This window comes from Vespa velutina, chromosome 21 (assembly GCF_912470025.1).
Source record: "Vespa velutina chromosome 21, iVesVel2.1, whole genome shotgun sequence".
Taxonomy (NCBI): Eukaryota; Metazoa; Arthropoda; class Insecta; order Hymenoptera; family Vespidae; genus Vespa; species Vespa velutina.
The window spans coordinates 3,113,691-3,138,625 of NC_062208.1; the positions used below are offsets into that span (position 1 = coordinate 3,113,691).

At 33.3% G+C, this 24,935-nt stretch overlaps 3 protein-coding genes across 8 annotated transcripts in view; 1 reads left to right on the forward strand and 2 right to left on the reverse strand.

The window, feature by feature from the left end:
* The first annotated feature begins 2,727 nt into the window (after window positions 1-2,727).
* LOC124956282 (dihydroceramide fatty acyl 2-hydroxylase FAH2) lies at window positions 2,728-7,560 on the forward strand. Its single transcript, XM_047511846.1, has 6 exons — window positions 2,728-3,530; window positions 4,538-4,766; window positions 4,982-5,142; window positions 5,543-5,675; window positions 5,784-5,903; window positions 6,004-7,560. Exons 1-6 carry the CDS (start codon window positions 3,120-3,122, stop codon window positions 6,087-6,089), a joined length of 1,140 nt encoding a protein of 379 aa, XP_047367802.1. The 5' UTR covers window positions 2,728-3,119; the 3' UTR covers window positions 6,090-7,560.
* On the reverse strand, window positions 4,170-9,985 carry LOC124956283 (NF-kappa-B inhibitor-interacting Ras-like protein). 2 transcript variants are annotated; one of them, XM_047511848.1, is made up of 3 exons: window positions 7,641-9,985; window positions 7,194-7,364; window positions 4,170-7,103 (listed from the first exon to the last, which is right to left on the reverse strand). In XM_047511848.1, the coding sequence occupies exons 2-3, from the start codon at window positions 7,290-7,292 to the stop codon at window positions 6,597-6,599; spliced, it is 606 nt and encodes a 201-aa protein (XP_047367804.1). In that variant the 5' UTR covers window positions 7,293-7,364; window positions 7,641-9,985; the 3' UTR covers window positions 4,170-6,596. The 2 variants fall into 2 exon arrangements, with proteins under 2 accessions (XP_047367804.1, XP_047367803.1); XM_047511847.1 differs by having other exon boundaries at window positions 7,194-9,985.
* A 6,934-nt stretch (window positions 9,986-16,919) lies between these two features.
* Window positions 16,920-24,935, reverse strand: part of LOC124956281 (hemicentin-1) — a 155,817-nt gene continuing 147,801 nt past the window's right edge. For 4 of the 5 annotated variants that reach the window (XM_047511844.1, XM_047511843.1, XM_047511840.1 and 1 more), the window contains 6 exons: window positions 20,115-21,576; window positions 18,370-19,595; window positions 17,958-18,126; window positions 17,622-17,809; window positions 17,213-17,467; window positions 16,920-17,080 (listed from right to left, as the gene is read on the reverse strand). In XM_047511844.1, coding sequence (XP_047367800.1) covers window positions 16,920-17,080; window positions 17,213-17,467; window positions 17,622-17,809; window positions 17,958-18,126; window positions 18,370-19,595; window positions 20,115-21,576 — 3,461 coding nt within the window. The remainder of the gene's footprint in view (window positions 17,081-17,212; window positions 17,468-17,621; window positions 17,810-17,957; window positions 18,127-18,369; window positions 19,596-20,114; window positions 21,577-24,935) is intronic. The other variant, XM_047511842.1, reaches the window with a different exon arrangement.

The following is a 24,935-nucleotide window of genomic DNA, read 5'->3' on the forward strand; positions in this document are numbered from 1 at the left end:
CATATTGAACTATACCTAATATTACCAAAGATTAAAATTTTAGATGATTAGTTTTAGCGAGGCTTGCCTCCGAATTAATAACAATCGAAACGGTCTTCGACTAAAATTCATTTTTCTCATTTATTATTTTATCGCTATATATCCTTCATCGTTTATTTTTCTAATTTTTCTGATGTTTCTTCTCTTTTCTTTTTCTTTTTTTTTTTTTTCTTCCTTTCTTTTTTTTCTTTTCTCGAACGAATCAGTCGAACGAACCGAACCGAATATAAAATAATTATTGGCCTCTTTTTAAATATATAACTATAAACAAAAAAAAATGCCGAGTAACATTCTATTCTTATCTCGAGTTATCAATAGGAAGAAACGGGAAAAGGAGTGTACTAACGTTATGTACATATATGTTCGCAAATAGATAAGATTGTCGGCTTCATAGAAAAGAGAGAACCGATTAAATATATATATATATAGATATATATATATATATTTATATATATATATATATTTATATAAATCAATATTATTGCGGATTAAACAGGGAAATATAATTTTTCGTGTTATTTATCCTGTGGAAATATTTTTTGGATTTGAATTCGTCAAAAGGAAAACAAAAAAAAAAAGAAAATGCAAAAAGAGCAGAAATAAAATTACGTAAAATGATATGTTCGTTTACGGGCAAGTTGATAAATAATTATTTCGATGGAAGGGGAAACTAGAAAAAGAAGAAAAAAGAAAACCAAAAAAGAAAGATAAAAAAGATAAGATCTTATCGTTATCACGAATTCTATAATATCGACTTTTTCGAGAAATAGAGAGCGAGTTATCAAACGCATTCTAAGTCTGACAAACATTTTATAAATATCGACAAGACAGAAAGAGAAACAGAGAGAGAGAGAGTGAGAGAAAGAGAGAGAACAGTTAAAACCGTCGATGTATTTTTTAATGCCCGAACATTATGTATAATAATAATAATAATAATAATAATAATAATAATAATAATAATAATAATAATAAAAATAATAATATTAATAATAATAATAATAATAATAATAATAATATATCTTAATATAGACATAAATCTCACAGTATTTGTATATATACGAATTTTCTTTGATCGGCCCGAATGCTCATTTTTTAATTTCTTTTTTTCATTCTATTTTCTTTTTATTTTTTTCCCCCTATAATTTGTTTGTTTATTTTCTTTCTTAATTATTATTTTAAAGATAGAAAAGAGAGAGAGAGAGAGGGGGAGAGAGAGAGAGAGAGAGAGAGAGAGCGAGAAAGAATACCTCGAGTTTCTTCGCTATACGATAAAAAATTAGTCATTCGACATAGATCGATTATTAGGACGTATTGTATACAATAATTCAAAGTGTTTGAATAAAAGCTTATTTATTGGAGACAAAAGATACATATCTTTTGTGCTTTTTTTTTCTTCCTTTATCCTTTTAAATTAATTTTTTACGTCCCCCCACGCTCCCTTCGTCCTTCTCTATAATTAGCCAAACATAAATTCGTCCTTAATATAGTGCTTAAAGATCATTAATTATTCCATATCGATGTAATACTGGTGTTCTGATTATATAAATAATAATACTGATTATATAAATAATAATACTTGATGATGATATCAAAGTATGATTAACCCAAACGCAAATATCGTGTACGCGCATGTATATATATATATATATATATATGTATGTATATATATGTATATACACATGTATGATTGTAAATAATTTTTTTTTCTCTTTTATTTCTTTTACGATCGATAATTATTCGTAAATTGATATGTCGGTATTGACGTGATACTTGAGTCCAACTGGTTACGTAAATATTCAATGATAGTATTAAAATATGAATAATCAAACATAGTAGCAATTAACATTGTAAATATGTAAAAAGGTGCAAGGTCAAGTTTTTTTTTGCTAAAAAGGAAATCATGTTAACAATATTCCGTTTAATGTTCTTTTTCTTATCTTTTATTTTTTCTTTTTCTTTTTCTTTTTTTTTTTTTTTTTTTTTTTAACTTGAAATAAATTTTTTCTCACTGACACGCATTTGACGCGACCATTCATTTTCTTAACTCAAAAAATAAATCCAGTTTGTCAAATATATTTTAAATGGTTTTTGAAATCTCTGTCAAATATTTATTAGAGAAAAGCCGACTATATCAGATTGATTCACTCTAGAATGACATTATATACATAATCTTTCAGAGATCTATTTGCATACACGTCTATTATCGGTAACATTTATCTTTATACTATCGTTTTAATGATCGTTCAATTAACTCGCAATATCTCAACTACCGTAAACAATGTTTATTAAATAATTTGAATGTTTAAGAATTCAAAAGTTTGAAGAAGAAAAAATACATGAATGGTGTTCTTTTTTTTTCGGAAAAAAAGGAAAGAGCAAAGAAAATAAAAGAGATAAAATAAAAAAAAAGAAAAAAAAAGGAGAAACGTAGAGTACTTGAAATGATGTACTTCATGAGCTATTATATTACGTACTCGTGTTAAATATGCAATGGTATTTCAATAAACATATGTGCAAAATTATTCGTTTGTAAAACTGTTCTGTTACAAGGACGATAAATAATACGTTACGCTTGTTGTGTTACGTTTATTACAGAGTACAAAAATGAAAAAGAAAAATGGAGATACACACACAGAGAGAGAGAGAGAGAGAGAGAGAGAGAGAGAGAGAGAAAGAGAGACAGAGAGAAAGAGAGAGAGACAGAGAGAGACAGAGAGAGAGGGAAAGAGAGAGAGAGAGAGAGAGAGAGAGAGAGAGAGAGAAAGAATTATGTTCATTAATATCGAAAATCACGAAGTCAAAGAGAACGGTTACATATCGATGATAATATTAAATTTAGCGATGAAGTACGATTATAATCGGAACGTTCACGTAATGCCGCCTGTGAAATCTTATCTATGAGGCTTTTAACAAGGTAGGCGTAGAACGTGGTGTAGTATGTGCGTGACTGGCGTGTTAACATTGTCTAATCTCTGTGGTTAAGCAATACATATTTTCATTGATTTTGAATTTATAAAAAAAAAAAAAAAAAAAAAGAAGAAGTCTTTTTTTAATAAAGAATTAAAATATCAAAACTCGTTATGAACGAAACGAAAAGTACTGTCGATGTTATATTAAACGAACATAATTCCGTTAAGTTGCGTAATATTGAAAGATTTCGATCTGACAATGATATTATTGTTGATGATGATGATGATGATGATGATGATGATGATGATGATGATGCTATTGCCAAAGAATCGCAAGACGGAAGAAGACGTTTTATATCTGACGATGAAACAGAGAAGAAGAAATTTATAGTTAAATACAAAGGACGTATTTACGATATTCGTGGATTTTTAAATTATCATCCGGGTGGTAAAAAGACACTTAGTTCATACAAGGAAAAACATTTGGATCGTGTTTTAAAAGAATATCCACATTCGGACGCGGCTTTCCATTTGTTTAATGAATATGCATTGGATAATAAAAACAAATATGACGAGCTTGAGGTAAGTTTCGTTAAAAAGTTCTTCAAACAATTTCTATCATTATTGCGACATTATTTTTTTTCTTTTTTTCTTTTCTTTCTTTTTATTAATATTTATGCCTACATATATCTGATAAATAAATTCCAAGAATTTTGGCGAAATGATTCAATGATATTTTTATAATTAAACGACAAGAGTATGAATAATAATTGATTAATAATATACCGTATCACAATGTAACGTCATTCGTCCTTTTTTCTTTGGGAGGGACGCGGGGTGAAGGAAGGTGAATTTCATTAATTCAATTGATAAAATTGATTCGATTAAAGTCTATGATTTTTTGTTAATTTCGAACGTGAAGAAAAAAAAAATGAAAAAAAAAGAAAACAAAAGAAAAAAGAAAAAAAGAAGAATGTATGATTATAAAACATGAAATACAATAGTAATTACGCAACAATCTAATATAAAAAAATAGTAATTTTCTGTTCTATACACTCCGTGCAATTTTTGCTTTTAATTCCGAGAATAATTTAATAGACCAATTTATCCCATCAATCTTCTCTCTTTGTTTCTTTTTCTCTTTTATTTTTTCTGCAACATACGCGTGAGTTTCGTCCGTTCAAATTTTGTTCTTCAGATGAGTTAAATCGGACAAAAATAAAAAGAAAAGAAATATTTCGTTTATTGATTATCATTATAATGGATAGTGTGCAATCAATACTTTATAAAGATTCTATCAATTATCAATTCTGAGAAAAAAATGATCGAAATAGATATATACATACGTATATGTTTGTGTGTTTGTGTATGCTTACGTGACAGCGTTCAATTTCGTAAAAAAAAAAAAAGAAACAAAAAAAATTTCATTTTGTTTATAGAGTATCATTAAGATAATGTATAATCAGTAACGTTATGAAAATCTTATCAATTATCAATTTTGAGAAAAAACAATCAAAAATACGTGTGTATTTATATATGTTTATATACGTATAAAAAAGAAAAAAAATTTAATCGAAGAATTATCTTAGAGTTTGATAGATTGGAACACACCTTTATTAAGTCAAGTGGGCAAGTTAAGTGATCGATATTGGCAGTGGGTGAATCTACCGGTAAACCGACCGATACGATTATTTCAATCAAATATATTGGAATTTTTAACAATCACACCATGGTACATGATACCGATCGTATGGATTCCTATTTGTGCATATTTTCTCTATACGGGATTTAGTCTAAGCATTACTCGTCAATTTCCAAGTAAGTACTCATGATTTCTCTATGTTTCAAATCAAAAAAAATTTTGATTTTATTCAAAGAAGAAAGATTCGAGAAGAAAAAAGAAGTTTGGATCATTCATGCGACCTTCTTATTAAAAAAAAAAAAAAAAAAAAAAAAAAAAAAAGATAAAACATGATAAAAACATGTTTAAAAGACACGATAAAAAAAATTACATATGCAGCCTTCGTTTTTAGTTTTTTCTTTATTAGAAGGCCTCCTTGCCTTCGCGGGAGGGGTATTATTGTGGACATTTGAGGAATATCTGTTACACCGTAAATTGTTTCACTTCAGGCCGCCAGGGAATTCAAAAATACTTATCACGTTACATTTCCTTCTTCATGGTTTGCATCATAAGGTAAATAAAAATTTTTAATTAAAACTATAGTCGTACGTTTCATATCGTTACGATTACACGATTAAGATTTAATCAAACCAGTTGAAAGACTGTAAATAACGCAGACACGTTTCTTGAAAGATAATTTAGTATGCAAACGTGCGTTCAATGAACTCACTGAATTATGTCAAACATAAAATGAATCATACGAAGCGTCAGTTTGTTGCCTTTCTTAGAACAGGAAGTTACAAACTTAATTTGGTATTCTATCGATACACACACACACACACACACACACACATATATATATATATATATATATGTATATATAAATATATAAATGTATATGTAATATATATATAAATATATATATTTTTTAAATATAAATTTATAGATTCCCTTTTATTTTTATTGATACTAGGCACCTTTTGATGGTCAAAGATTAGTATTTCCACCTATAGCTGGTATTATCATAGCAATAGGCATATGTAAATTGTACATATCGATATTTCCTGATTTTATAGCCAACTTTATTAGTGCTGGATCTGTTGCAGGTGAAGTATAATAATTTCTCTATACGTATAATTAAACGCACTATATGATATAAATTAAATAAATTTAAATAAATAATCTAAACCTAAATGTTCCTTCATTTTTCACAGGATACTTGTGTTACGATTTAATGCATTATTATTTGCATTATGGTAAACCTAATGCCAAAACATATCTTTACGATTTAAAGAGATATCACAATTATCATCATTTCTCGCATCATGATGAAGGTAATGTTTTTCTTTTTTTGCATTTCATTTTCTTATTCACACAGCATGAGTCTTATGTTTTATTCTTAAACATAAACATTTAATGTTTTATTCTTTGTAGGTTTCGGTATTAGTAGTAAAATTTGGGATTATGTTTTTAACACAGATATACGTTTACAGGAGTTGGCAAAACCAATAGAATGGTAATTTCCTGCTTATGAGTGATAAATGTAATAGAAAAGTTTATACTTAGCATGTAACATGCTTTCAGCTTGGCTATTGTTGTTTCTGATAGAAAGTATTACTTAAGTACTTCAAGCCATATTGCTTAATAGATAAAGATGTTTAAAAACGATTATACGATCCTCTGAGCGAAATACCATGTCATTAATCAATATTATACATGATGCATTTTATAACATAACTTTGGAAAATCTTATTAAAATGCATGTTGTATAAAGATAAATTAATTAAGTACTTTGATATTCTTAATCTAAATCAAGAGTACTCAATTATACCCTTGAACAAATTTTTTAATTAACTTAAATATCATTATAGTTTTTTTTTGTTTTGTTATACCTCATATGTGTATGTATATATATATATATATATATATATATATATATATATCATTTTCAATACGATGATATATTTCCACAGCCAAGTGAATTACTTTCAAATATCAGTTATAATTAATTAAATGATATAATTTTCTTATGGAGTCTCAGTTTTAATTATTTTCCTACCCATACTCAGTTGAGGAAATGTACTTTTGTTTGGTGGTGGATTTAACCTAGACGACAAATAGACAAAAGGTTCTAACAATGTTTGTCTATCCATTACATTGATCTCATAATGCTTTACCTTTTCCCTGGTACACCAATTGCTTGCTTTATTAGATGTATTCTCTAAGCTATTAGATTTATTTTCATTATTAGTTTTATTACCTAAAACTATTACTGTTATTTCTTTCTTATCCTTGTTCTTATCGATGTCCTTCTTCAATGGAAATAAAACATCCAAAGATTCTGGTTTCATAGTGTCGTATACTAAGATATAACCATCTGCAAAACCAAGATAGTGCCTGGGAAGTTGTTGATTGTTCGCGTTGCTTTGTAATGATTCTAAACCAGCGGTGTCGTAAAATCTAACTCTCTCTTTTGTACCACGGTCCGTTTCTATATTAGCAACATAGATGTCTTCTATAGTAGGATGAATTTCCTATCAAATCATAGAAACAATTTTCAATAACTTTTCGTCGAACAAAGTATTAACAAGTGAAAAGTTATAATTATAACCTAAATTTCTTACCGTTTTTGGGGTGACATTTCCATATATGAGTTGTTCCAGCAATGCCGTTTTTCCTACTCCTTTCATTCCACAGACGACTACTCTTGTTGGCTTTCCCATATTTAGAATCTGGTGGTAATCCTACCACGATTTCATTACCTTTTCCTATTACGTCACATCTTGGTATTTGCACTTGAAATAATGCATCGCTTTTAACGTGCAAGTTGATGCAATATTTCCATAATTTTTATCTTTATTTATTAAACGATCAATCAATTTCATAACCTTATTCTTATCATTGTGCATAGAATTTGTGATTGTTAATAATACGATGTAATTTTATTTAAAATGTACAATTTCGATACGAATAAAAGAAATTACAATATAATCGACTTTTTATCATTTATTTCCTTATTTATTTCGTACTTTTTGAACACTTTACAAAGTAATTAGGTTTCTAGTTCTTACCACATATTTCCTCTTCTCTAATTGCATTGACCAATCAGAATCAAGATGAATCGACATTTATTTATTTCTCAAGTTAGTAGTCGATCGAAGCGCCATGTGAAAATACCTTAAGCTTACACGTACGTGAAACACCAATCAATTTTGACGTGTGAGAGGACGTAAGTGGCGCCTCCAAGCGGAGTTGTAGGTAAATATATTTGAAAAATTTCTCATTTCAAGTTGCGCGAAATCGAATGGCTGCCATAATCTTGAGAGTAGACGTTTTTAAAATATTTCTTCAGAAAATCTGCAAAATGGTAAGAAATAATTGAACAATAACCATCTCTTTATCACTGACGACGATCGGAAAAAGAATTATCCCTTGATATTTTCTTTTTAGCTTTTAATTCCATCTAATTGTGCTGGCGTCTTCGACTTCGGGTAAGTAGCCATTTTTCTATGACATTATTGCGATTTAATTGTTAACAAATCGATTGATATCTCTTATATTCTTAATTTTTCGTCCTGATAAATATAGAAATATCAAAATATAAACGATCGATGATCTTACTAATTGTATTACTAATTCTACCTAATCATGTGCATTTGATATATAATACATGTGTGTACACGTATGAATCAATATGTGTATATAGAAATGTAAGTAATTTTCGTATTACAATTTTAATAATATATAATTAAGTTGTTATGAAAAATCTCTTATTTTAATAATAGGAAGATACAGATAATTTAGAGGAATCTTTCTAGATAAAGGGTGAGATATTTTAATCAAACTTTCTCGTATACATATCTTTACATAGTGTATCGCACATTAATACACTTTCTAATAATCATTTCTTTTTCGTTTAAACAATAAACGATCTTTTATGATCCTAACGACGACACCGAGTGCTAGGATACATATAAATTATTGTGCAACTATGTATGTGCGCTAATTTAATCAAAATGTACAGAGACACGATCGATCTCGAAGAGTATTGTTGTTGTCCTTGTTGTTGTTTTCTTTTTTTTTTGTTGCTTTTGTTTTGTTTTTTTTTTTTTTTGTTTTTTTTTTCTTTATTTCAAATCACAAAGTATAGGCTCAAAGTTTATTTTAATTATCCCCTTAGATAATTCAAAATTACGTTTGTCAATTCTTACATGTATTAAGAGTTATTTAATTTGAAAAGTTTTTACGTGGCAGCACCATTTCTTTCGACTTTTTAAGTTCGACGCGAATGTTATAGTTATATTTATAAATTTTCTCTCAACGATGTATTTTGTTGAGATGTAGACGGGATTTATAAAAAAAAAAAAAAAAAAGAAAAACAAATGGAAAAAATATGAAAACGAAACGAAACAAGTGTGGAAAACGAATTAATCATTTTAATATGAAATTTTTCACTCGTAAAATTTTAATATCATGATTTCAATGTAAAAGTATTGCGAACGGAGGCATTTTATTTTTCAAATTGTTATCTCTCTCTCTCTCTCTCTCTCTCTCTCGCTTACTCACTCGCTCGCTCGCACTCTCACGCAATGACATGGTAACAAGGTAGCTCGTTCCAATGTAATTTCACTAAAATCTCACAAAAAGAGATCTTTTATTTTTAATAATTCGCTAGGTGGTTTTGAAATTGATTACGCGGCCATTGAGGCGCGTTCGTAGAAATTCATTTAACGATTCATTCGTGATGACGAGAGAGAAGAGTATTTTTTTTTGTTTGTTGATTCGTTTGTCCATTTCTTTTTCTTTTTCTTTTTTTTTTCTCTTTTTATTACTTTCTTCTTCTCGCTTTTTTTTTTTTTTTCTTTTCACTGAAACTACAGAAAAGCATAGTATGTGAAAAGCTCGGAGAGATGAAAATCGAAAATCGTTTGAAATACCCGACTGTTCTCTATTGGTCTATTGAATCGATATGAAACTCATCTATGCATTCTCGGATTTTTATAAACCACGTTCCCGCCTTGCGCCCCCCTTCTCCACGGTTTGTGTGGAGATTTACAATAAAATTCTTTTTGCACGGCAATCACGATAAAAATCGAATCTTTATGAACCCTCGAGCGATTTGATTCCCCTCCTCTCTCTCTCTCTCTCTCTCACGCACTTTTTTTTTCTAATTTCAATCGCAATGAAAATGACGAGGTCGAAAAGCAATCAAAAGGGTATATCTCAACGGGAAAACTCACTTTGTCATTTATTATTAATATTATTTTCTTCTTTTTTTTTTTTTTTTTCGTTTTTCATTTTTCTCTTCCCTCCTTTTCTTTTTCTCCTTTCTATTGGAACATAAAATTTGTACAAAATAATAAATTCAATGTGTATAATGTCGTAGACTATAATAGATAATGAATGCATTTCAAATATTCATTGAATCGCGCGAATACGATAAGAGCCCTTAACGCGAGAATCACGCGAAAAAACAAACGTGTATAAAACGCACATGTTAATTGCAGTGATGATGACGACGATGACGATGATGACGATGATGATGATGATGATGATGATGATAACGATGATTAATAATAATAATAATAATAATAATAATAATAAAAAGTAATAATAATAATAATAAAAAGTAATAATAAAAAAGTATACGCATAAAGATAAGTATACCCTCTACTCTTTCTAACTTTTATTTTCATTTTTATTTAAACAAAAGTAACTCATTTCAAAGCGTTCCTCGATTAAAATGCGAAGAATACATTTGCACGTTTTTATTCACATCGGTCGTGTATATATATATTTTTTTTTTAAATAAAAAAAAATGTGAGAAAAAATTAATGAAAACAAAAATAGAAGCAAAAGATCGGATAACGAGATCTTTTTTCTTTTTTCCTTTTATTCGTTATTATTTATAATCAAAAGATAATGCACGTTATCGTCATATATTTATAATTCGGCGAACGAATTTGGCCGAGATTAATCTCTCTCTCTCTCTCTCTCTCACTCTCTCTCTTTTTCTCTTTCATTCACTCTATCCCTCTCTTTCACTTTCATTCTTTCATTCTTTCATAAAACACTATCTCGATTATAGTTAGCGCACGAGAATACAATTTTTAATGTCCCATTTTTCATAACATTTTTCTTCGCTTCTGCGACTTTTTCTTATTTTATCCTATCTTTATCATCTTCTTTTCGTTTTATTTCTTTTTTTTTTTTTTTTTTTTTTTTTTTCTTAAATTTGACATTACACTTCTTCTTTTTCTTCTTCTTCTTCCTCCTCCTCCTCTTCCTCTTATTTTCTTCTTCTTCTTCTTCTTCTTCTTCTTCCTCTCGTTCACATTTTAACACAAACAAAATATTACATTTGTTCCCTTTTTGTACAAGACGACGCTCGTTACCTTTTGATAACACGACGTATACGTAAGTACTGCAAACGATTCTCTCTCTCTCTCTCACGCGCGCGGTGAGTAGTCTTTTCAAAATTGTATTTTTATCTTTATTTTTCTTCCCTTTTTACAAAAATGTATATAACTCCCTTTCTTTCATTCTTTTTCTGTACCATATACGATCCTTTCTCTTTTTCTCTCTCTCTCTCTCTTTTTCTCTTCAGAATTTCGAATTGTATTCGATGGAAAGGAATAAGGACAAGGAAACGAGACAATCAAACGTTCTATGCTTTGAAATTTGAAAATTTCTTTGTGAAAGGATTTAGATCGTAAAAATAACGTCAGGTGAAATAGAAAAATTTTTCTTTCTTTCTTTCTTTCTTTCTTTCTTTCTTTCTTTCTTTCTTACTTCTTTTCCACTGGTATAAAATATTGACGAAAAGGTACAAAATTTCTTGTCGTTATTAATTTTTTGATAAAGATCGAAATTATTTAAAATAATTATTCACAGCTTGACGTTTTTCTTTGTTAAGACATGGAGAAAGAGAAGTAGAAAAAAGATCAAATAAACAATTAAATTATTATTAAAAAAGAAATAATAATAATAATAAAAATAATAATAATAATAATAATAATAATAATAATAATAATAATAAAAAGAAGACTCGTCGGACTGGTTGGGTTGGAGTGTTTTCTTTTCTTTTTTTTGGGGGGGGGGCGTAGGGGGATACTGTGTAAAAATCAGTCGAAGGAAAAATCGTCCTTCTAGAATTGCATTACGAACAAATAATGAGATCACAAGGATAATCGAGCGAACGCGCGGTAAAGCTTTATCTCGAACGCCTTTCCCCCCCCCCTCTCTCTCTCTCTCTCTCTCTCTTTTTATGTATATTATATGTATATATGTGTATGTATGTCAATAATTATAAAAGTAATCGAAATGAAAGATGTATAAAAATTACATTTGCTGCATAATTATCTCGGATAAATTTTAAGAAACAATTCTTTTTATGATTTAAGATACTTCGATAATTAACAATTCGTATGTATATGCATACGTCTTATATATAATATATATACATATACATACAAATAATCATAAGTGTCTTAAATAAAAAAAAAATATATATATATATACATATGTATAAAAACTTTTTTAATAATTTAGTCCGTACTTAAATAATAATCAATTCGTATGTGGATATATATATATATATATATATATATATATATATATATATATATATATATATATATGCGTATTCTTTCTCTCTTGGATAAAAGCGAACTAAAGTCGTGTGTTTATTGTATATCTGTATACTTATGTATGTATATTTTATGTACTGGGCCATGCGTCGTTCGCTCTTCTCCGATAGAAAAATATAAACTTCAACAAAAGACGCCTCTTGTGAAAATTGACGACTACGAAAGGAAACAAAGAGACGACTAGTGTGCAAATACGGACGCGCGCACACACAACACACACACACACACAGCACACACACATCAGACACACAGAGCCACATACATACACATCCTACGAAAAGATATTACATACCTATCTTGATCTTCTTTATATCTTCATCATCTTCATCATCTTCTAATTCCATTCTTCTTTCCTTTTCATTGTTAATCTTTTTTTTTCTTTTTAATATCCCGTTCCTTTATTATAATACACTCTTAAAGCGCGTTCTCTATCTTTAATTAATTAGTATTTATATTTATATATTTATATATATATATATTTATTTATTTATTTATTTATTTATAGTCGTATTTATATTTATATATTTATATCATCGCCGTCGTTCGGATTCACTCGGATTGAAATCGATAAGCATCGAATAGTTTCGTACGATTTCTTTCTCTCTCTCTCTCTCTCTCTCTCTCTCTTTCTCTCGAATAAGTCTTATATACTTTTCCTCTTTATATATATATATATATATATATATATATATATATAAGTATATGTGTGTGCGTGTGTGTATATATACGTATGATCCTTCTCTACTGTAAATTTTCATCTTAACGAAAGAGTCAATAACAAAAAAAGAAAAGAAAAAAAAAAAAAAAAAGAAAAAGATAAACAACTAAGAAAGAATACAAAACTGACCAAGGAAATATACAGGATCTTTCGTATATGTATTTGAGTGTCTATGTTTTATGATGATCATTAGATCAAGGTTTTCGAGAAATACGCATTAGACGAGAGAACACATCAAGTTTTTTCTTTTTTTTTTTTTTTAACCTTTTTTTTTTATCTTTATACTTGCGTGTTATATTTTAAGTACCTTATATGCTTAAAATCTAATATTTACATGCTCCTACCATCAACGTATGTATACGTATGTATGTTTGTATGTTTTTATGTACTTCTAGGTACGTAAATTACCATACGAGGGATCCTACGTGATCGCGAGAAAACGTGCGTTACTCATCGTATTGAACCGAATATATAAGGTGTTGGGTTAGTTCGGATTTAAAAAGTATATAAATCTTTGAGATAAAACGGAGAGATCTCTCTATCACTCTTTCTCCCTCTCTAAATATATATATATATATATATATATAGATATCCTTCACTCTCTTTTTCTTTCTCATTCATTTTAAAATTGACGTAAATGACGATGATCTCTTCTTTTATAGATATATACGATAGACATTTAGTTGTCATACATTTATTTCTATCGAATGGACGATCTATTCTCTTTTTTTTTTTTTTTTTTTTAAATAAAAATTTCCTGAACCAAATATAACGTGCGTATATAAACATATATTTTTAAATTTTAAACAAGTATTTTTGTCTTAAAGAAAAACAAACAAAAAAAAACCAAAACGAACATATCAAATTTCCAATTTCAATTAATAAACAATGATTTGTTACTTAGAAATCGACGAGATTTCTCTGAAATTACTTTCTCTTTTTATTTATTTTATATTCGATCGAATACGATACGCTAACGTTTCCCTTCTTCGATCGATTTCAATCCGAGAGCTACACGCGTTTTATTTTGTAGTTGTTGTTGTTGTTGTTGTCGTTATTGTTGTTACTGTAGTTGTTGTTATTGTTGTTGTAGTTATTGTTGTTTTAGTTTACGGGCCGGCATTAATTAATTTCTCCCGTTCGCTTCTAACACTTTATCCCCGTTCGCTTATCAACGATATATATATATATATATATATATATGTATATGTATATGTATATATATATATATATATGTATAGTGTTACTATCGCCTAAGGGTACTAATCACGTCACATCGATAAATATAACTCTTCGAACGTACAGACAGAGGATCACAATCGTTCGTCGCTCGAGTAAAAAGCGGCGTCGTCTCCACGATATAAAAGTATAAAATACGTGCCAAATTCGCGAATTGGCTTGCTACTCGTCGGTAGTCGACGTCGATTAATATATATATGTATATATATATTTATTTATTTTTTTTTTTATTCGTTTCTTTTTTTTCTATCTTTCTTTCCGTTTTTTTCTTTCGTTTTTTTTTTTTTTTTATCTCGAGCCACAGAAAGAGAGATTGTTGCTCCGTTCTCTGCTGTATTTAAACGAATAAAACACGTTTAACGAAGAGTCGAATACTGTAGAGAGAGAGGAAAAAGAATAATAATAGTAAAAAAAAATTATAAAAAAAAAAAAAAAGTAAAAACGTAATAATGAAATAATAATAATAATAAAAAAACGAAAAATGTAAAAATGTTTTCCAGAGTCCATCCAAGACGAGAAAGACACGACGAAGTTCAATTGATACGCATGATTATTTTACATTTTAAGTATGACTCGTCGTATCTGTTTGATATCAACCTTAATCGCGAATCGAAGAGAGAAAAAAAGAAAATGTCTGGACTGAGGAGAACGTTCCTAACAATTATTATTTTTAAATATCGAAATGAATTCCTACGAAGATGGCACGTAAAACGTCGAAGGTTTTTTCTTTTCGTTTTCCTTTTTCCTTTTTCCGTTTCGTTTTGTTCGTTTTCTTTTCTTCAAAAGAAAAAAAAAAAAAAAAAAAAAAAAAAAAAAAAAAAAGAAGAAGAAAAAGAAAAAAGTAAAAGTAAAAGAAAGGAAAGAAAAAAAAATAAAATAAAAAAGAGAAAGAAAAAGAAAACAGGCCGATAGACTTGTAAGGTCATTCGATGACCTCTCGTTCAATGACCTCGACTACCGACGATCTAGAGAACGCAAGAAACGCAAGAGATCCTTCCGTTCGAGCTGCTTCGTGTTTTTCACTTGTATCGAGTGTTTTCTTTTTTATTTAATTATTTAATTAATTATTTATTTAATTATTTATTTATTCATTTAATTAATTAATTTTATTTATTTATTTATTTATTTATTTATTTATTTAGTCCGAGATTCGTCGATCATACTTTTCGTTCTGTTTCGTTTCATTTTTCGTGTGTTATGTTGTGTTCGTTCGTTTGTCTGTTTGTTTATTTTGTTTGCATTAAGTATGGCCTCTTTGTGGCATCATCGTCAGCCTTCGCACACACGCTACTTAAATATAATACACTAGAAACGTTCCCCCGTCCTTAAGGAACCAGTCAAGGTCTCTCGGACGGATTATCGTTCAAGGGGGACGACGAGGAGTATTGGCCTCACAACTGTTCCGACAGTATTATCACCGTTAGCGTTTGAACGTTGTCATTGTGATAGAGTTTATTGTTGGAGGCATTGTTGAACGAAACTCTACCTTCTTCGAGATTTTCACTAGTTGTATTTTCGCAACCTTCGGCCTCGGCCCTTTCCCCTCTTGGTACGTCGTTATCATCTTTATCATAATTTTCAATATTCTCATCTTTCGAGGAGAATTCGGAATTAGTTTCATTCCTCTCGTCCTTGCTCGTATCCAGTTCCTCGGTAGATACGATCTTATCTATCTCGTTTTCATCTTCCTTCCTCGCGCACGAAGAAAAATTCTTTTTATCCGTATAAGAGTATCTCGTTGGTAGGCCAATAGAAGATTCGATAGGAATAAACGTATTATCCGAGGTCGTGGAACGATATCTTAGGGTACGTTCGTTACTCGGTACAGAGTCGCCGTCGGCCCGACGAGTTAAATTAGCCGTTGGTGATATTCTCGAGATCGTACCTGGACTAGGACTTTCCGTAGGACGTAATAGGGACGGCGATGGCGTAGAGAATCTCGTTGAAGAATCATAAGTTGGGGATCGTACGAGTGCAACAACGTCCGGCTTTATCATAGTCACTTCCTGTAGACCGTATGGACTTCTTAATACTTCTTCAGAACTTCTACGATTCTCGGGTAGTTCGGGGAGAGCTTCCAAAAGACCAGAACGATCGACTCGACGAGGTAGAGTACCAGCATGACCGGCTATACTCTCGGCACCGATTGGCCTGCAGTGTCGATAACGTGACGACGACGTGTCCAAACTTGAAATTTCTAATAATCCAGATCTATCGACTCGTCTCATAGTGGTTCCACCATCAAAATCATCGATGGAACTTAATGGACGAGGACTTCTCTGTGTTAGATAATAATCTTGTTCGGATTGGCCACCATAAATAATTGGATTACAACGTGGCGAACGTAGAAAATTATGACTCAAATTGGTCGTAGTCGTTGTCGCCGTTGCCGCGACAGTCGCGGCCGCATTAGTTGTCGTCGTTATATCCAACGTTGTTGTATTAGTAATAGTAGTTGTTGTTGTTGTTGTTGTTGTTGTTGTTGCTGCTGCTGTTGCCGTCGTCATCGTTCCCGTCTCGGACATGGCCGACACCGCTGCTGCTGCTGCAGCTGCAGCCACAGTCACGTGGCCAGACGCGCTGGGTGTCACCGATTGCGATTCCGAGGGATTCTCGATCACTATCTCCATTCGATGGCGGTGGTGTTGATGTTGTCTGTACTGCGCCAACGGTTGCCGATGGGGGGCCTGCTGCTATAGCCAAGTAGTACGCGTGTTTCCGGCTCGCGAGCCGGTAGGCAGGTCTCAGACGATTATTTCTCTGATAATTCTACGGCCACGGCTGTTGGGAGTCGAATAACCGGATTCTAAACTCTCGTCGTAGGACAGGCTCACTTGTTGCGGTGGCTTCGTGTCCTCGTCGTAATTTTCTTGATAGGGTAATCCAGAAACATCGTACGGCGAATCTGAAATATTCGAAATGAAATTAATCATCGATCGATTAAGCTCTGTCGATCCATCTTTTAAAACGACCGACGTTGATTGGTTTTAAATATAGCAACAATCGTCGAAAGAAATTTATATAATAGAATACGAACCAACGTGTTTTTGAGACTTGACAACCGTAGCGAATGGCTCCGGGCAAAATTGTTGCCGACTAAGATTATGGCTCTCCCTGTAATGTGGGTGCGCCGGATAATCGGACTCGGTGGTGGCGTATCCACCCAAATCATATGGTTGGTTGACGCCGTTTGCTGCCGCCGACTTCATCTGCCAGATAGAATCTTGTGAATTCACCGAGCCGCCGTTGTTTGAATTTGAATAGCTATTGTCCATGTAACCCATATTGACACCTACAGTGCGAAATGTCTTATTAGAAATTTCCATTTTGTACTAAACGAATTCGTTAGAAAGAGAAAATTAAGGTAAACATTTTTAAAGCGTGGCACGTATTAGTTAATGCATAGGAACCCTTAAATATAGAGTTAGAAATAATTCAACATTTACCGTTCTCACCGTTGATGTTATGATTGGGCTGATGATAACCGTATCCAGGTTGAGCATAAGCAGGACTCTTTGAATCCTCCATAGCTAGTGCATGATCCAAACTATGTTCGAGAGCTTTATTCTCGGCGTAATAAGGCGGTGGTGCTTGAGTTTGTTGACCATTTCCAGCTACTAAGCTAGGTCGTACTCTGGAGAAAACGTTTGAAAGGAAACATATCGTCAAATGGTTTGTCATCGATAAGTATTTCTTCGATCGAAATCTTTCGACTACTATACAGCTAAAGCTTTATATAATTAACACGCGTAACGTAATAATGTTGATACGCGTAAACTTACGCGTTGGTATCCATTTCATAATCCTTGGCCTTGGCGGCGTGCTTTCGTCTGCATCGGCAGAACAAAAGTAAGAGAGCGGCGAAAAGTAAGAAGACCGCGCCGCTAACTACCAGAGCGATCAACGTCGGCGTGGCAAGAGCACCAGCTTGCGCTATATAAGACGGGCCGACTGTTTAACAGAAAGATTAGGCGAGGCTAAGGATCAAAGCGTACCACAAAACATCTCATATTGTACGAGATCTCAATCGGCAACGAGAAAAGGAAGAGAAAGACGTAAGAAAAAGGAAGAAAGAAAAGAGAGAGAGAGAGAGCGAGAGAGAGAGAGAGAGAGAGAGAGAGAGAGAGAGAGAGAACAAATTTAGACGTACAAACATGTTTTATGGCCGATGAAAATTCTAACAAACAAACTCACTTTCAGCCTCGGCATATTCTCCACACTTTTGACGATCGGCCTTTAGACATAGCCTAATTCTGAGACGTGGCTCTGAATCGGAAGATTCCGGATCGTCTAGGATGCTTTCTCTTTGCGTAGGTGCATTTCCTAATACTTCTAAAGGCCACTCCTCGACGATTCTCCATGAATTATCCGTTCCGTCGAATTTCTCGATCGAAGCCACCAAAGCCAAACAAGTCGCGCCAATATTTATAGCCAGGGTTCCGGTCTCGGGATCATAGCTGACGCGAAGCGGCGTGGGTATTTTCGCTACCGCCGTAGTTGCAACCACTTCGTCCGAATAATCCGAATGATTCTTCGTATTGTAGACCTTAACTTTAAAGGTATAAGTCTGATGTTGTTCAAGATTTGTAACGTTGCAAGGATTCGATCTCCTGCAATCCATTTCGAGCCACTGTCCACTCGGTCCTCTAGGTGGTGTACAATCAGGAGTTATCACCTCGTCACCTCCAGCTACTCTTCGATAAGAAACGAAATATTTCGTTATCGGTAGACCACCGTCGAAACCTAATTCCCAAAGTAACGCGACATGAGTCGGACCAATATCCATAGCCGTTATGTTGATCGGTCTTTCAGGTGCACCTTTAGGTTGTAATCTGATCGTCGAAGTAATGCTACCTTGAGCATTAGCCGCTCGACAAGTATAATCACCGTAATCTGATTGTTTTATATTGGTCATTCTTAAAACTGAGGTATAAACGTCGTAATTGTCGCTGCTCGTAGATATCTCGTAATGACCATCGCTAGACGATCCTTGTAATGTCGCCGCGTTATTACCAAAACTCCATTGAAATTCTGGCTTCGGCCAAGCCTGAACTTTACACGCAACTTCGGCGGTTTCACGTAAATTGTATGCAACCTTTCCGTGCTGATGTAAAATTATTGGCTCGTGTTCGACCTTCAACATCATCGTCGACTCGACCTTTTTAACTTCGTTAACGAAAACGCACGTATACTTTCCTCTGTCACTCGCTATGATCTCATCGGTTTGCGGACGAGCATGACCCAAAAAACTCAATGTTGAGTTCACGGTTATCACGTTACCATGACCTTCCGAAGCGGTCGTTATCACTTTGTATAATCTTTCGTCGGCCGTTAACTCTTGGTCGTCCTTCAACCAACGCACGCTAGGCCTTGGCTTCCCTTGTGCCACGCACGACACTTGAAAGGAAGATTCTCCGACTCTGCGAATAGAAATAGAGAAAGCAAACGTAGATATATACATATATATATACATATGGATATACATGTACATATACATATAGATATGCATATATATATATATATATATATATATATATATATATATATATACACATAGAGAGAGGGAGAGAGAGAAATTTGACTTGGCAGTTCGAAGCGATTCGTTCCGATCGATCGTGCAAACATCATGTGCGGTTTCTACGCTTCGATGTTACTCTCAAAGGGAACTCGAATTGCTTCTTTTCTTTCCTCTCTCTCTCTCCTTCTTTTTTCTTTTTTTCTTTTATTTTTCCTGCGTCGAATAAGTATCGAGAATCGCAAACTATTTATCTCTTTGAAGGGTTGAATTTATTTCCCGTAGAGAATCATTAAATGCGCGCGCGCGCGCGAGAGCGAGAGCGAGAGAGAGAGAGAGAGAATTCGTGAGAAAGGAAAATGCAAGGATGAAGTCGCGAAAAAGAAAAAGAAAGAAGAAAAGAAGGAAATGCCACAATACTTACTTTCTCGTGACGTGAGGTTGTAATTTCGTGAGTATCTTCGGAGGTTGATGAACTGTGAGATTAACGGAGGCAGCTTCGCCATTTCCAATCTCGTTCATGGCGTAACATTTGTATGTACCTTCGCTTCCCAAATGTACAGAATCAATTTCATACTTAGGGCCAGAATTTTCAGTTCTAACAGGAATATTTTCACCGTCACCCTCCTTCCACCATTTGTATTGGGGTTCGGGATAACCGGCGGGACTAGCCATACAGGTTAGAATAACTCTGGAACCTTCGACGGCTACAGGCGAGTCTGGAGTTACTCTGGCCGGTCCAGGCTTGTGCCTAATTCGAACGGTGACGTGTGCTTTGGCCGAATGATTCCTTCGTTCGCCACCGGTCGGATGAATGGTATTAACAGCACGACAAGTGTAATTTCCAGCGTGATCGGCCGTGACTCGAGTTAATCTCAATATCGAACCGGATTGTCTGAACTCCGGGCGACCTTCACGGAGCCATTCGACTATGGACGGGGCTGGATTGGCCGATACGTTACAGTGTACCGTCACGGTGTCCTCAACCTGAGCGATTCTAACGCTCTCACCTTCGATAGACACGGTCGGCGGATAAAGTACATCGAGTAGCAAAGAACTCTCGCCTTTCTTTCCTAGACCGTTGTCGGCTTGGCAAGTGTACTTGCCAGCATCTTGCAACGTTACCTTTTGTATAACATGTTGAAAGGTTGTTGCAATGAAACTACCGTCGCGCCACCAACGTACCATACCAACGACTGGTTTCGAATCCACGTGGCACTCCAATGTTGCGGTACCGTTCACCTCGACTTTCAATGGATTTCCTGGGCCTACCGTAACGCGAGGGAAATAATTAACATCGAGCGTAACTGTGGCGTTCAATGTCTCCCCTTCTCTCATAGCACGATTTCTTACTACGCATCGAAATATAGCACGATCGTCTTCCTTCGTTGGCTCGACCAATAACGTTCTACCGGAATGAAGGAGAGTCGTGTTGTTACCCCGGTACCATCTTACCTCGGGTTCAGGACTACCGCCGTTCGTATTACACTGAAGTTCCAATCTTTGTCCTTCGGTAGCGGGCGCCGAGGTTGGAGATATCGTTGGTGGCCCTGGTGCTCTTAATACCGTCAAAGTGATATACTTCCTATGGATATCCATACCCGTACTACTCACTTTAACTCGACACTCGTATTTCCCATTGTCCCTTTCGTACGAAACATTTCTTATTTGTAGATCGTAACGACCTTCCTCGAGATTCATAAAGACATTATAATTCGGTGATAACGAACGATTCTCGATCGCCGCGTTGTCATGATTGTTGTTCGTATGGGTCAACCAAAAACACGTTACGTTTTCCTTTGGCGGCTCGAATCGACATTGCAATTGTACCGTTGAACCCTCGTGCGTGTCCATCTGCGTTTCCTCGACTCGGCCCTGTGTTAGAGCTGAAACAACAAAGATAATTCCTATTTAATGTCGAACGAGCTTCGTTCCTTTGAAAAGTTTTATATTCGATAATTCGAAGGAGCAATTAAAAAAAAAAAAAAACTATAATAAAGCGCTAGCTAGGAATGTGTCTTGAGATCGAAAGGGGATGATTTTACGGCAGACGGGTTAGCGACACCGAAGTAAATCAGGCCGTGCGTTCTGCATCGAAGGGAGTCATCGGCTCGAAACTGAGTCGTCGTGCGACGCAAGCATACGGATCGATAACACTCTTCTCGTCAAAACTATATCGAATGACTTTATCACGACATTTTTCTCCTTCCTTTTTTTTTGTTTTGTTTTGTTTCATCGATCCTTTTCGATCTCGTTCTTATTTATATTTTTATCTTGTTCGTGTCAAACTTTAATGTCGAATTTGTATTTCTATTATCGACGCCAAATTCCGATTCTTGGAATACAAAAATATATATATATATATATATATATATACAAATAGATCAAAATTATATCAAATAGATCGTCTGGATTTGTATATTGTTCATGTAAAAAATGCTACATTTAGTATGATCGAATTAAAAAAAGAATTAGTTCTATAAAATAATCCAAGATCGAAATAGATTCCTGGACGAAATGTTCGATGGTATATATATCAAATAGTTAATTCATTAAATTCCTTTCGATAAATCTCTTTTACATACCTAATATAAGTATAAACGTACGATCATAGAAAATGATATAGAAAAAGTTGACGATCAAATTGATAATATCGTGATATTAATTTGAAAAAGTAGGACGATAAAAGGGATTGATTCCCTATTGTTATCAAAATGATATCAAAAAGTTCATCCCGGAGAATTATTTTGGATCCTTTTAAATTTATCCCTTTAATAACCAAATACATTTATATAACGTTAATTGTATTACAATCGTAAGTACGTTTGGGATTCACTATCAATGAAATTTTAACGTGCTCTCGTATTAGCATGAAAATCGATTGTAAAGGGATTAAAAACGTTAGGCATATGGATCGATAGCACTACGAGTACCGTTCGATATCTCGGAACCACGAGACTTGTGATGTCCCTGCGAATATGCTTCGTCATTGGGTCGCCTAACGGTAAAATCACCGGTTCGACTCTTTAACGATATCGAGAGAGAGAGAGAGAGAGAGGGAGAGAGAGAGAGAGGGAGAGAGAGAGAGAGAGAGACCTCTTCTCCTCATCTCTCGGCGTTCATTTTACGACCGAGCAACTGCGGTAGTCAACTTCTTTCTTCTTTTCTTCTAGAGTTTTATGTACCTCTTTCTCTGTCTCTCTCTCTCCCCTCTTCTCTTCTTCTTTCATATTTACGATCCATCGGTTTAACGCGATTTACTTCCGCGAACGTCGAAAGGGAAGGAAAGGAAAGAAAGAAAAGAAAAAAAAAGAAAAAGGAAAGAAAATTCTCTGCAAAATTTTCTCATCATTAATAAGAATGGCGCAAGTTATTATCTTTGAATATTTACAATATTAATCATGCACGATGGAATCTATCCGGTGTATTGTCACAGGTGTTTTAAAAACGTGAGATCACCATTGGTAATTTATATCATCGTACGTTCGAAATATTCTTGAATGATTTTACGAATCGACGATTCCATTTTCCAAGTCTTTTTACACGGTAATTCCTTTTTTTTTCTTCTTTTTTCTTTTTCTTTCATTTTCCCTTTCTTTTGCTTTTCCGATCGTAAACAATTCTCTAAGACTGTTGCAATTTCCACGAATGGTATAGGAAAACGTGAGAATTGAGTCTATAAAAAAGTAAAAGAAGAAGAAGAAAAAAGATACCTAATCGATTTGTAAAATCACCTAAGAACTTTTTACCACATCCTGTATAATCAATCGAGTTTCTTCGAGGAAAATTTATCTTCTAAATCGAATTTAGAAGACGTACGATCTTTTTTCTCTCGTTCCTTTTTTTCTCTTCTTTTTTTTTTATTTTCTTTTTTCTTTTTCTTTTTTTTTTTTCCAAAGGAACGATACTTTCCAATTGACAGGAAGAAGTTTGTACATTCGAAGGTGTGAACATACAAACGTACAGATAACACAGATCTACGAGAGCACAAAATTTCGTATTCCTAAGACGTCTATGCTTCTTAGTTCTTGTGCTTCGTTTCGAACCGAACTCCGTATTTACCATGTCTCTCTGTACTACCAGTCGTCTCGCTTATTTTAAAATAATCCACAAACGGACTTTTACTCTTCTTCTTTCTCTTTTTTCCTCCTTCTTTTTCTTTTTCTTCCTACTCGATCTTTTAGAATATTTCTTGTATTATTTTTTTTTTTTTATACACTATACACACACATATTATACATATATATATATATATGCGCGCGCGTGCGCGTGTATATAAAAAAATCTCGAAAAGATTTTCGATCGATAGTTATAGTAAAACTTTAGCGATGTTCTTCAAGATTAGATTCGTTCGTAGAGGAATAGAAAGCGCCTACGAAATGACGGACGTCCGTCCTCGATTTTCCACGTTTCACGTGAATAAAAAGAGAGAAAGAGAGAGAGAGAGAGAGAGAGAGAGAAGGAGAGAGAGGGGTGTATATATATATATATACATGTACATATATATGTACAGCTGGATGCGACTGCGTACAACTCGTTGGTTGACATTCCTCTACAGAGCAGAATGACATAAACAGTGAAACAAGTACGAAAAGGGTAAAAACGCTCGACCAATATGCGTGTGAACTTCGTCAGTGGTTCTCAATTTAAAATGATTCGAAGGAAAAATCGAAAGAGGTAAAAAAAATTAGAGAGAGAAAAAAAAAGAAGAAGAAAGAAAGAAAGAAAATACTTCGCAAAAATTCTATTCGAAAAGAAGTTTGTTTTAAAGAGTTTTTAAACTAAATCATTAAATTTAATTGGGAGTATTAAAGATAGGTAGTAGTTGGAAACGTAAGTTTCCTTTTTCTTCTTTTTCTTTTTTTTTCGTTCTTTTTTTTTTTTTTTTTTTTTTTTTTTTTTTTTCTTTTTTGGTCAATACGAACGAATTAGTCGAAGTTCTCGAAGGAGTTACGGACGTGTAATGACGTAGTAAGGCTTGGAGAGGAAGATAGGATGATGGTGATGGAGAAGGAGAAGAAGATGGTGATGGAGATGGAAAAGGTGAAGGAGAGGGAGAAGGAGGGAGGAGCATAGAAAGCGGCTGGAGAGAGGAGAGTAATGGCGAGTAGTGGGAGATTAGCCAAGGTGAATAGAACCACGAAGGAAGGCTTCGATGTTAAATCCTTGTATCGTTTGTTCGTATATTTCTTTCGAATGTTTAGATACGATTGAAAAAAATCATTCGAACGTATGAATATATATA

Excerpts from the sequence above, each read along its gene's own strand:
- LOC124956282 (XM_047511846.1), top strand. The coding sequence starts at position 3,120 with ATGAACGAAACGAAAAGTACTGTCGATGTTATATTAAACGAACATAAT. Across the intron at positions 3,531-4,537 it reads ACAAATATGACGAGCTTGAG|AGTTTGATAGATTGGAACAC; the intron begins GTAAGTTTCGTT and ends GAATTATCTTAG. Across the intron at positions 5,676-5,783 it reads TAGTGCTGGATCTGTTGCAG|GATACTTGTGTTACGATTTA; the intron begins GTGAAGTATAAT and ends CATTTTTCACAG.
- LOC124956283 (XM_047511848.1), bottom strand. The coding sequence starts at position 7,292 with ATGGGAAAGCCAACAAGAGTAGTCGTCTGTGGAATGAAAGGAGTAGGA. Across the intron at positions 7,104-7,193 it reads GAAATGTCACCCCAAAAACG|GAAATTCATCCTACTATAGA; the intron begins GTAAGAAATTTA and ends ATGATTTGATAG.